Source organism: Cyrtonyx montezumae, unplaced genomic scaffold (assembly GCF_038088225.1).
Source record: "Cyrtonyx montezumae isolate F1298 unplaced genomic scaffold, pur_monq_1.0 scaffold_8, whole genome shotgun sequence".
NCBI lineage: Eukaryota > Metazoa > Chordata > Aves > Galliformes > Odontophoridae > Cyrtonyx > Cyrtonyx montezumae.
The window spans coordinates 54694285-54706247 of record NW_027072089.1 but is presented as its reverse complement, the minus strand read 5'-3'; the positions used below and the strand labels follow the sequence as shown (position 1 = coordinate 54706247).

The 11963-nt window shown below is 35.5% G+C and overlaps 1 protein-coding gene across 1 annotated transcript in view; it reads right to left on the bottom strand.

Annotated features, from left to right (window-relative positions):
* Positions 1-11963, bottom strand: part of ZNF407 (zinc finger protein 407) — a 332009-nt gene that overhangs the window by 193655 nt on the left and 126391 nt on the right. The window contains exon 4 of the mRNA XM_065753095.1: positions 4132-4206. Within this exon, the coding sequence (XP_065609167.1) occupies positions 4132-4206 (75 nt within the window). The remainder of the gene's footprint in view (positions 1-4131; positions 4207-11963) is intronic.

Below are 11963 nucleotides of genomic sequence, written 5' to 3'. Positions count from 1 at the left end.
AATAATAATAATAATAATAGTAGTATTGGTCAACCATAATGATATCTCTGGATCTTAGAAAACACAGGCAAATTCTTGGCAAAAGGAGTATGGAACCAGAGTGTGTTGCAATTTCTGTAAAAAAATTCTCCTTGTTCTCCAAGACCTGGTCGAATTTTCCCTTGTCTATCACTAATTGCTGTTCTTCCACATTAAAAATATTAGCACTGTATCCCATTTTTGAAGTGCGTGAAAATAGACCAGAATGACCTTATAAAAACAAACATACAGTTAATGGTCTTTGAAGAAAATGTACTGGAAAATTCCATTTCAGCAAGTAATTCTTTTTATCTAAGTAACTTTATATATATATATATATATATATATGTATGTATATGAATGCTCCTATTTGACTCAAAGGGACTACTCATTTTCAGTTATTTCAGAGGCAAATCATCGTTTAAAATTCACAGGGAAAATAAGGTAATTAAACAACTGTTAGTTAAGGCCTTTCTGTGACACATTTATATAAATTAAACTGAGATATTAGATAAAATTTTAGTTAACTAAGTGTTCCTTCCGAAAAAATGCACGTTTTGTATTGAAAAAGATGTCTTGAAGGATAAATTAATTTCTGTATTTTTGTACTCTTAAATCCAGAGTTGTCCTTAACAGTGGTAAAATTCAGTCTCACAGATGAGTGAATCGTGAGTTCATTTTTATTTTCCTGCTCATGTTTTTGCATATTTTAAACTCAGCAATGAAACATCTCAGTTTGTCCTACTTTGCCCCAGCTTACACCTAACATAATTTCTAACAGAAATTAGAACTCGGCTTCATTAATGCTATGGATGCATTCAGCTCATCTTCAACCACACTGTCTCCAAGACACAATAAAGGTGTAGCCAAAGATTTATCCCACCAATAAGATATAGTTATGGGTCCCATGAAGATTACTGACACTGAAGTACCAAATATGTACTGGCCTTGGACTTAGCAGATAACATGCCAGTTTTGAGATACATTCAAGTTGACAGTAAATCAGTATCACAGTTCCAGTAACGGGAAAAAATACCTAAGAGGAATTTTTGCGTTAAAACATCCCACTTTTGAATTAGTTATTAAATAGTAATGACTATAATGGACTAGGCAGCAGGTTTCTTCGATGCAAGGTGCAGATACTTTACAACAAGGCTATTTTTTAAGCTATAATTTGTCCCTTAAATCCACATTGTCTTAAAACAAAACAAAAAAAAAAAAAACAACCCAACCCTTAAACCAAAAGATATAGCAATCTCGTTATGAGTTGTACTTCTTTTATATATCTGCACAGGAAAACACTGCGCAGCCTCCATAACACCTCCCTTTTGTGTATACAAAAAAACCAACAAACAATAGTCATCGGTAATGGAAAGCTAGAGAGTAAGTCACACTAGTTCAGCACTGCTTCACTAAATTGTAGATTTAATTTTTACTGCCTGTCTCAAATGTCAGAGTTTGTCATCCAAAATTCTTTCCTGAGAAGTTTGTAAAAAGGAGATCAATTTCTCAAGGTGTATAAATATATTTTTCAAGCACCCTTTTGAACTTATTTCAATTTTCAGGTTTTGATGATAGTCATGCTGACAACTTTTTTTGGTTCATCAAACTCTGTACTACAATTACATGAATTTACTTTTAATAAATTACCATCTTTGCATATATCAGTCAAACCACAAAGACTAAACACTTGCAAATAAAATGCATTATTAATTTAATTGTCACAGCCTATTTAGCTAGCTTCTATTAGTATTTGCTATAATATGCAACATATCAGAGGGCAGAATCAAATTCAAAACATAAAGAATAAACTGATTATATTGTTCTAGAGAAATTAAAAAATAGCAAGCTTGCAAAATTACAATCAAGGCATTAATGTTTTAAATAGGTAGGAAAACTATGTAACTTAATTTAGAATATGTTTATACCCAAATTGATGTTTCAACATGCTGAAGAAGGATTTCTTTGGTTTCTAAAGCCATTAAAAGGCACCAAACTCTCACTATGGGAAGGGAAAGGTGGAAAGGGAGGCAATGGAGGTTTGGAATTTACTGCAGTAGGTCACATGGCTTATACATCCGCAATCACCAGAGAGGGACCGTTCCTATAAAATCACACTGCTGCTGTAGCTCTGCCACACCTAAGTTTAGCGTAGAGCAACATCAAATAAGTGCCAGTTAAAAAGGTATTGCAGATAAGAAACAACCAAAAGACAGATGATGAAATTTCAAATGGAGAAAGTACAAAGTGACTCAGATATCACTTTTGCGTGCTGGCCCAGGGGAACAGCTGCAGATGGAGCACAGAGGTTTGCAGGACGGAGCTTGGCTCTTTGCTCCCAGGGCAGCTGGGGCTGCCAGGGCTCTGACCCTGCCACTGCATGGATGGGTCAGGGGAGGAACCCTCCTTCTGCTGCCACGCTGGCAGGGCAGGCAAAAAGCCTTTAAGGAATATGGGAAGAAACAGGGTAAAGGGAAACAGTCATGCAGCCTTCAGAAGAAGCAGACAAACAGGAGACAGCAGTCACCACTGTAGGTTGTAGCAACCTGCTCATTTAGGAACGCATTCCAATGTGACAATCACCAAAAATATGAGCATCAAGCTAAGATACAATATTAGGATATCTACTGTATGTATCCTTTATGTGCACATATTCACTGTGGTAAAACAGACATGCTCTCCATGTGATATTTATGATGATTACATAGCAAGCACTTCCTGGCAAAAGAACATACTGAATGTTGCCAGTACTAAAATATGCCATCACAGCAAAACGTTTTGTTGTGCTATAACAAAAGATAACCAGCATAAACTTCAATACAATATCTGATTTGATCAAACTGTAATTGTTCTGATGTATTATTCTACATTTTAAATGAAAAACAATATCTCAAAACTCTACATAAACATGTTTTAGGAAAATTCTGGTTAAGCATTTTGGAGAGGCAATCTCCTGAAGAATACAAGCAGAGCTTAAACAGCTTAAACTTGTACTTAGTCAAGCAAAAGGCATATACGATGTGTTAATGTAAGACTCTGTTCACTCAGTGATGAATTTGTGAGGAAAGGCAGGCTCTTAACAACTATCAATTCCAGGGTCTTTAAAAGAAAATGAACATGACCCAGGAAGTGTTTTGCAATGATCCCCTACAATTCATAGCTACCATTTAACTTCACCTTCCTTTGTATTATAAACAGGAAATATTCTTCCTTTGTAAAAGCTTACAAGAATGAGTTACAACATGATACTATTTGAAGCATAATCAAGCACCCACTATTGAACCGTGTAGGTAGGATACATTCATTTACCCATATTGAAAGGGAGTATGCAATCTTTTGGCCATCCAAAAAAGTGTCAAGTTTCAAGCTGCTGCCGGAATTCAAGAGAAACACAAGACCTATGACACAATGTGGCCAGTAAATCTGAGGGAAATTCCGCTTATTTGAAAACACTGTGTTGTTAAAATTGCAAAACACAGTTACTTTACAAGCCATAGCAAAAAAATAAAGGTTGCATCCAAGTAACTTTATAGAAATTCAAAAAATAAACTGCTTTTTTGGTTTTTGGTTTTTTTTCCAGTCAAAACACTAGATGCCTGTTTCTGCCAAAGACCAGTGAGAAAATTAGGGATCTGCTTTGGCAGGGGGTTGGATTAGGAGATCTCTAGAGGTCCCTTCCTGCCCCTGCAGTTCTGTGATTTTGTGAAAACATTTTGTGGCTTTGACCTCAGTAATCAACACTAATCTAAGAAAGCCTTTTTCTGAACCTATGAGCAGCAAAGCCAAGAAGATAAAAAGTGAAAAATACTTGATTTTTGTACTTGGACAGAGGGATATTACTATGGAAATTTTGAGGAAATAATATCACTCACTAAAAATCAGCTCCAAAAGTTGCCTATCATATGCATTTTGCATAGAATTGCTTTCTAGGGCAACTTTTTTATTGAATCCTACAGACACGTCATAAGAACCACACTAGTGTATTTAAGCATGTTAAGCATGTAGTAATAGTTGAACTGAAAGTCCAGCTGACATAATTTTGGGCAAGCTAAATACTCCAAGAAACACAAACTACACAAAGAAAAATTAAGACAAAAATGCAAAGTAACTTACCTTTCTTTGGGTGTGCCAACTCCATGCTTGCCCAGTAAATGAGTATTCAAATGCTTCTTCATCACAAAGGCTACCCTATTGAACAAACAGAAAAACAAGATTCGTTTTTTTTATATTCTTTTTTTTTTAATACAGACTTCTTCAGTTTTGAGCATGAACTTAAGCATATTTTACTAATGTTGAAATTAAAACAATAACTTGGACAGACTATGTTCTAAACTTGGGAGTCCACTCTGTAGTGACAAATTTTCATCAGATTGTAGTTACTTGGGTATTTTCATTACAAATAATCAATCACAACCAAACATCACTGTTCAAAGAATAGAAAAATTGCTTCTGCTTTCTATTGTAAATTAGAAGACTTTATATACTATTGTGAGAACAGTCAACTTTGCCTAAATTGCATTGTTTCATATTATGAACAGATATGGTCTCAGTTACACCTTTGAATTTATTTAAGTTTAATGGACACATTCTATAACCTTTCTTCACATGAGTTCCATTTTTTTTAATGAGAGTAATAAAAAGAATACAGCAAGATCAGATGCTTTAATCGCTGCTTATGTCTGGTAAAACTTCACTGTATTAATTATTTAAAGAGATATACACGGAAACAAATTAATAGTCTTAGTTATTTTATAGCCTTGTGAAAAAAGGGAAAACGTGAAGCACACATTTGCAATTACATTTTAAGAGTATTCTTGAATCTGGCAAGATATTGTTTAAGGCATCAACGACATTTACACTACCTGGCACTGTGTTTACACCAAACAGAACGCAAACAATTTAACTGAATTTTAGTGATATACGTAATGAAACAGATAGAAGCCTACAGAGTACCATTTTGCTACTGATAAGACCTGAACATCAATTTAATTATGTCATTTGACTGCTTCAAACAATTTAGATGTCAGACTGAAGCTCCAAACTAAAACAGTCCTCTTGATAAGCAAAAATTGTACTACTGTAACTTTCAGTGTGAAAAGGGCTTGCAAACATTTTTGTTAATTATGTATTACAGCTGTCCTTCATAAAGTTAATTACAAATAGCTGAAAGGCAATAGACTCTATTTGCATATGTACATGAAAGGCATGACATATGCAAAAATATGATTTTAATTAGCATTCCATGATATGAAGGGCTACAAATCAAACTGGCATGTTATAAGATTTTTAACATTAAGCGCTGAATTCATCTGGACGTGTTTGCAGTAATGGACAATGGAAGGACTGTAAAAAATACTGTAGCATTATGGCACGTATTAGCTGCAAAAGCTAAGAAGGAGTACTTTTCCTTTACAAATATGACAGTGTAGCTTCTGCATGTCTGATCTACTTTCAGCACTTCCACATTTCTACAGAAAATCTCTCTTGTGCATCCTTTAGGGTGTAAGAACATGATTTTGTCTTATTTAAATGACAGTGACTTCACAATTCTTATAAAAAGACATAAGAAATGCCTTAACTACTTTCCGCTACACAATGCATCAGTCACTACAACCATGGGTAATCTATCACTGCATTATTGCTATGCAAGTGCAATTGGAATCACTGTACATAGGGAAAATTATTGTAACAAAGTAAAATCATGTGTTCTAATAACAGTACAAGGCATTCCAAATGTACTGCTTTCTTGCTTTACAGCAGAAACAATAACAATTTCTTCACAGCTGTGAAATGTACCTAACAGATCTTAATTCAGTAATATTTCCACTTTCTGTTACAAACTTCCCTTTTCTTCAAAAAAAAAAAAAAGAAAGAAAATGAAAAAAGAGAAAGATATTACTGTGAGAGGATAATGTGCAATTCAAGTTGTAAAGGCACTTTGATGCTGCCTACATGACAGTGTCCTTAAAAAACTTGGAAGGCAGAGACGCCAACCAGCTACACAGTACAGCTACACAGTATTTCTAGGGATGCTTTTTTCCACTTTAGAGTGTATACTTGAAGCTGCTGAACAGAAGCCAAACACTTCTTGCATTGCATCTCTGCAGGGGGTACAGACAGAAATACCTTCCTGGAAAATCAAAGACAAAGGCCTTGTTAATAATTTGAAGCAATTAAACTCCCCTTAGATGCTTGGTACAGAGCAACCATTTTGCTGCTGTTATACAATACAAATAAAATGAAGACTGACTCAATAAAAGTCTCAGCATCTACTAGCAGCTTAAGCTTTTTAACATAATGCCTGAAGACTTGTACTTAAAAGCACAGCCTGCCTCTGTGCAAGCTTAAATTCCTCAGCACACCTCAAGAACAGTCCTTCACATTGCAGATTCAGGCCTTGAAACTAAAAGTAAAGTTGCTTGAGCACTGAGTATAGAATTTTTACTAAGACAAATTCAGCCCTTAGTTCCAAAAAGTATTTTTTCCTTCGAAGAAAAAGGAAGACTAAAGGGCTTGCCTGAGATGCTGAACTTGAGGACAACATGATAAAAAGTCAGGTGTGAAAATCACTTCTTTATATTTACCAATACTGCAGGAAATTTTAAGGGAGCCGTGGTAGTGGGTAGTGAAAACACAAAGTGTTTTCAGCACATTCAATAATTTCACGTTTCCAAGCAATTACTATTTTAAGAAATTGAAAAATATCGCTTTTCTCTCCTCCAACAACTGACACACCTCTGCTGAGGTTAATAAGTTACTCCTAAGACTGCCAGAATTGATAGTTGACATGATTTAGCCTTGGTCTTTCCAAATGAATGTTAAGAGAAGCCTGTCTCACACAAATAGGGACCGAAGGAGTGAATGCTTTCAAATATGTTATTGCAATATTTTTTCAAATCAAGGCAAATTTTTTACAAGCTTGTAATAAGCACTGACTTAGGCTTCTGTGAGTTTTGTTTCTCATTTCTTTTCTCCAGTAGAAACAGAAATGTTCAAATGCTATCAATTAACTGAATTAACTGGTTTCAAGAAAGACATTAAGAAGGAGTAGGAAAAATCTGAAGTTGCCATATTCCTTCTGTTTCCAATCCATGCAAACCATGGAATCGTTTTTACAAAACCTGATCCAAACATACTCATTTCCAACCCACATGAAGGTGGGCAGTCCCAGCTGCACTACTTTCCTAAAGCTGAGGTCTCTTAGGACAGAAATGTCCACCCTGTACACCCAAGACTTGGCCAACTAAAGCTGCCTGTATGCGTACAGACAACAGCTCCCAGCAATCTCTCCTTGCATTGGGAAAGATGAGCAGGCAGGACTTTGCCTGTACTCGACTGAGTATTTGTGTTCATTCGTGGTTTTGTTGTTCTCATTGTTGTTGCTGTTTGGTTTGTTGTTTTTCTTGTTATTTGTTTTTTGTTTAGTTTCTTAACTTTGTTAGCGATTTTCAACTACGCTGGCCCCAAACTAGCAACATTCCCCAACACACACACTCTATGTTCAAAATCCAGGACAAATTAGAAACAAAATGAAAAATGACACAGAGCTTTCGAATAGCATCCAAACTCCCTATGGACAGCCTTTTTTAACACTGAAACTATAAATAAAAATAACCTTCAATCATAAATATACAAGCACCTTTCCCAAAATAAGTTTGCAGAATATTCTGCTTTCAGTTTGGAAGAGTTGTGGCTTTGCAGGAATGTGTCCACTCATATTCCATGGCACTCTTCAAACAGCACTTGGACTCACTCTGAGAAAGCCTGCAACTGATTTAGGAGCCTCTAAAGACTTGTCTTCAAGTTATAAAAGCATATTTTAATGTACAAAAGAAACAAAGGAAATTCTAATTCTGGGACTAAAGAAACATATTGGACAATTTTGACTTCTACTTTTCATTCTACTGTAATACAAGTTCTTCAGCATGTACACTGTTTATAATCACAGTACCCAAGGAAAATGAATAATCTGTCACATATTGTTCTCTCATTTTCTCCACAGGGAGAGAATTGTTTGCTGTGAAATATCTTTTTTGAGAAGGCAAAAGATTCTAGGTTTTATTATGGCTTGTATCTATAAAAGTCTTTTTAATATGTATATTGCTTTGTTAGTGGAAAGTCAAGTTAAAGAAAACAAATACAAATCAAAACAAACATTCTGGACCATAAAGTCACAAAATCTGTGATAGTCCATTGTTTCATTAGCATTTACTGCTCAGTCTTGGCCTCATTTCAAGTAAGGAACTACATTTTATCTCTTCCAGAAAGTCACTGGCATCCACATCAACAAACCAGCCATCATGTAGCCTAACTACTACAGAAGACCAGAATTTACCTTTGTGGGACTCTAAAATAGTTACATAGCAGCTGGAGACCAATTTTAAATTACTTCTCAATGGTATTTACCTTTCAGACAACAATGTTCAGTGATGGCAAAAAAGTCCAGGAGAACAATGAATATCTATCCTTTATTCACATCCTCAATATCCTTTACAACTACTCTGAACAGTCCAGAACTGGAATTTAAGTCTGAGAACACAAGTAAACTACTATATAGTAGGTACAGGCCCTGAGTATGTAAGATGTTTTAGTAAAGGTCCTCCAGAGTCTTTTGTTTTGTTTGTTTGGTTTTGTTTTTCTTTTCATTTTTTATAATAATATAAGAAGGATCTCTCAAGCTTCTATGCACCCACAGAATATAAGAAAGTAATATATTATCTGGTCTACACCATCTTTTGTTTTTCATGATCTGTGCTTGAATTTCTGTCTCAGTATCTTAATCTGAGGCCAGAAATCAGAAAATCAAAGCAATCTGCATGGATCATGCCAAGAGAAAGGACAGTATGCTTAGGCAACTAAACAGTAACACAGATGCAGGTAGTACATATTCAGTGACTGAAGCACTCTTGTTCTGTATAGTGTCTTGAAATATGGTGTAAACCTCAAGTGTTTGTAGTTGAATGAGTGGTTACACGGAATCCTGCCAGCAGAGTTATCAATTACTAAAAGAAAGAAATAGTTCAATTTCTGAAGGAAAAACATGAGTCACGTGAATTTCAGCACATTCAATAAAACTTGTATGTGTCGTTAATGATTTGTACAAGTTCTACATATAAAAGTAGAACTTAATACACTCAAATCAGCACTTAGTCTAACAACACACAGCAGTCTATAAGAACTTAAAGCTAAGTATTTAAAATCTCGTAATTAAATAAAAAATTGCCAATCAAATCTCTTCCCTCTGTAGAACTTTGCATTCAGCAGGTCAACTTCAGGGACAAGAGCACAGAGGAAAACACAGAACTGTCCACAGAGCAGTAGTTTTCTATATACAAGTAAACTTTTTTTCCATACATCAAAAGTTTAAATTCCTGGGAATTTCATCAAGTCCATCATTCGTGGATGTTTGCTGATTCTGAAAGGTCCAGACTGGGATGCTGATAACTCTCTTGCATGACTGTGCGCAAGGGACTCAATTTAAAAGAAAGTATCTGGCAGGGCTGAGTCTGGTGTGGAAGATATCCAGTAGTCTGAAAGGCTTCATGTCCTTTGTGACAGGATGTCAGGTTCGACTAAATATCTGGCAGGACGAAGTCTAGTGTGGAAAACATCCAAATATCTGAAAAACTTCATGCCCTCAGTGACAGGACGTCAAGTCCTAGAATCCTGCATAGGAAAGCTGGGATTTCCTGCTGACTCACTTAGCAGTCAAATGAGGCAGGTCTTTTTACTTCCAACTCACAATTATGATTGTTCTTCTTAAGTTAAAAAAAAAAAATCAACAGCATTTCAGAAGGTTAACAAGTCACGTGCAGTCACTCAGGCTGCAATGCTGAGAGTGCTGTGATGCGCTGGCTTACACTCCCCTCTAACCTCATATTAAAGAAGGGTACAGCTATTCTATGCTCCACCCTCACTAACACTGGTGATTAAACTGAAAATTAAAACAAATATATCTAGCATATGTGGCTCCTTCCTCCCCATCTCATGTGCAAACAACTTAGCAGACTGGAAAATGGAAACTTTTTCTACTGAAAGAGAAAGAAGAGGCAAAAGAGGACAATTTTGCTGTCAATGACAAGAACTGGAGCATCATGGCAGACTATGGCAATTCATAGTGCCTAATGACTCGAGCATAAGTTTTAAAATTTCTGAGAATTATGAGCCTTTCTACCTTATGTTTGAAAATTGGGGGGTGGTTTACACTTTTCTATGCGACAAGCCTGGAGATGTAGCACTGCTGAAGTTTAAAAACCAATATTTTCAAAAATGAGTTTTAGGGGAATGTGCAATTGTCAGTGCAAAAGATTGCAACCTTTTCATAAACATCTCAGTGAAATGAACTAACAGTGAAGACAAGATTCTCAGGTCCTAAGGAAGAGAAAAAAAAAGGAGAAAAGACAACAATTTGTTTTATTGCATTAGTGGAACACCTGTACACAGCTTGCAGCCAATGCAGACTTGAGTATCACAGCAGCTACTCTTCCTAACTTGCTCTGAACAGGATGACAGACAACAGGATTGTCAATGTGCTGTTCAATGACCTGCATCAATCTCACGAATAATTTACTGCTATATCAGACAGATCATTATGGATGAATTGTGCACTATCAATCAATCGGCTGTATTGTTCCTGCATATTCCTGCATCCATCATCCAGAAGAAAGAAAAAATCCCTCAACGTATTCTTGTTGCTTTCTGTCACCGATCTGCGTCCTTCAAGATGTGAAAGAATTATTAGTCACATGGCCATAAATTACTAGCAGTAGGCATAATTATCTCCTTTTATGTATTTTGGCATAAAAAAGCTGGGTACAAAGGAAGAGAAAACAAAACTAAACAAAACGGGAAATATCCACTTCTGCTCACCTCAAAATGACCCAGAAATATCATGTCATCCAAAGTTATCAAGTTTTCTCACCATCCCTCTTTCAAGAGATGTACATAATATAAACCATTCAGGACAGAAATTAGTCTGTCACTGCAAGAACTATGGCAAAAAGTGAAAAACATTGGTAGTGTCTACATTATTTTCTCTCTCTTGAGAGGACTCACTTATTCATTAATTGTGTGCCTCACCTGAAGTCACTTATTTTGTAACTGAATCAGAAAGGTTTTGTGTAATTTAGCCACAGATTCATTCTTAATATCAACTCTTTATTTACCTCTTTTTTTTTAATACCAAAAGCACCCTAAGTAATCTCTAATGAACAGCGGAGAGGTTCAAGCACCTGTGTCCTCTCAACATCCCCAGTCCAAATATCAGGAATCAAGGGCTCCAAAATTCACAGTAAATATCACATACAAATGAACTAAAAATTAATGACCAGTGAAACCAGTCAGACAAACAAACAAACAAAAAATAGCGATCAATTTTAGGAACTGCATACCTTTTAATTCTCCCCAAACACCCATGTTTAGAAATGAAGCCAAAGTTGTTCATGCACCATTACTAAAAATAACAATCTACTTGAACAATATGCAACTGGGTATTCTTCTCAAGCAAAATAAAAGGTAATAAAAGTATTTTAGTTTTCTTTTAAACATGAACTTTCCTACTGAAGTTAAATTGACCTAGTGTCCATCTAAATATCCACAATTCTGTTATAGAGTCAAATTGGCAATAAGGTAGTAAAAACTAAAATAAATAAAAGATTGCTTATTATGTATAATATTTCTAAACTGATCACTGTAAGTAAACAAATGGCTCTCTGCTTATTTTGTTTGCTTAATGAGCAGACTAAAATAGCTGAAACAGTGGCAAAAACTTTGAAGTCAAAAGGTGTTCACTTTGTCAGGTAATCACGTTACAAATATATGAGAAAATTAGTACCGCTACAAGAAATGTTTGTTTCGATATTCAGAGGAGTTAATGAATGTTAAGTGATAATGGTAGACAACAGTACTATGTAATTACATTTCTAAACACACCTTACCAAATCACT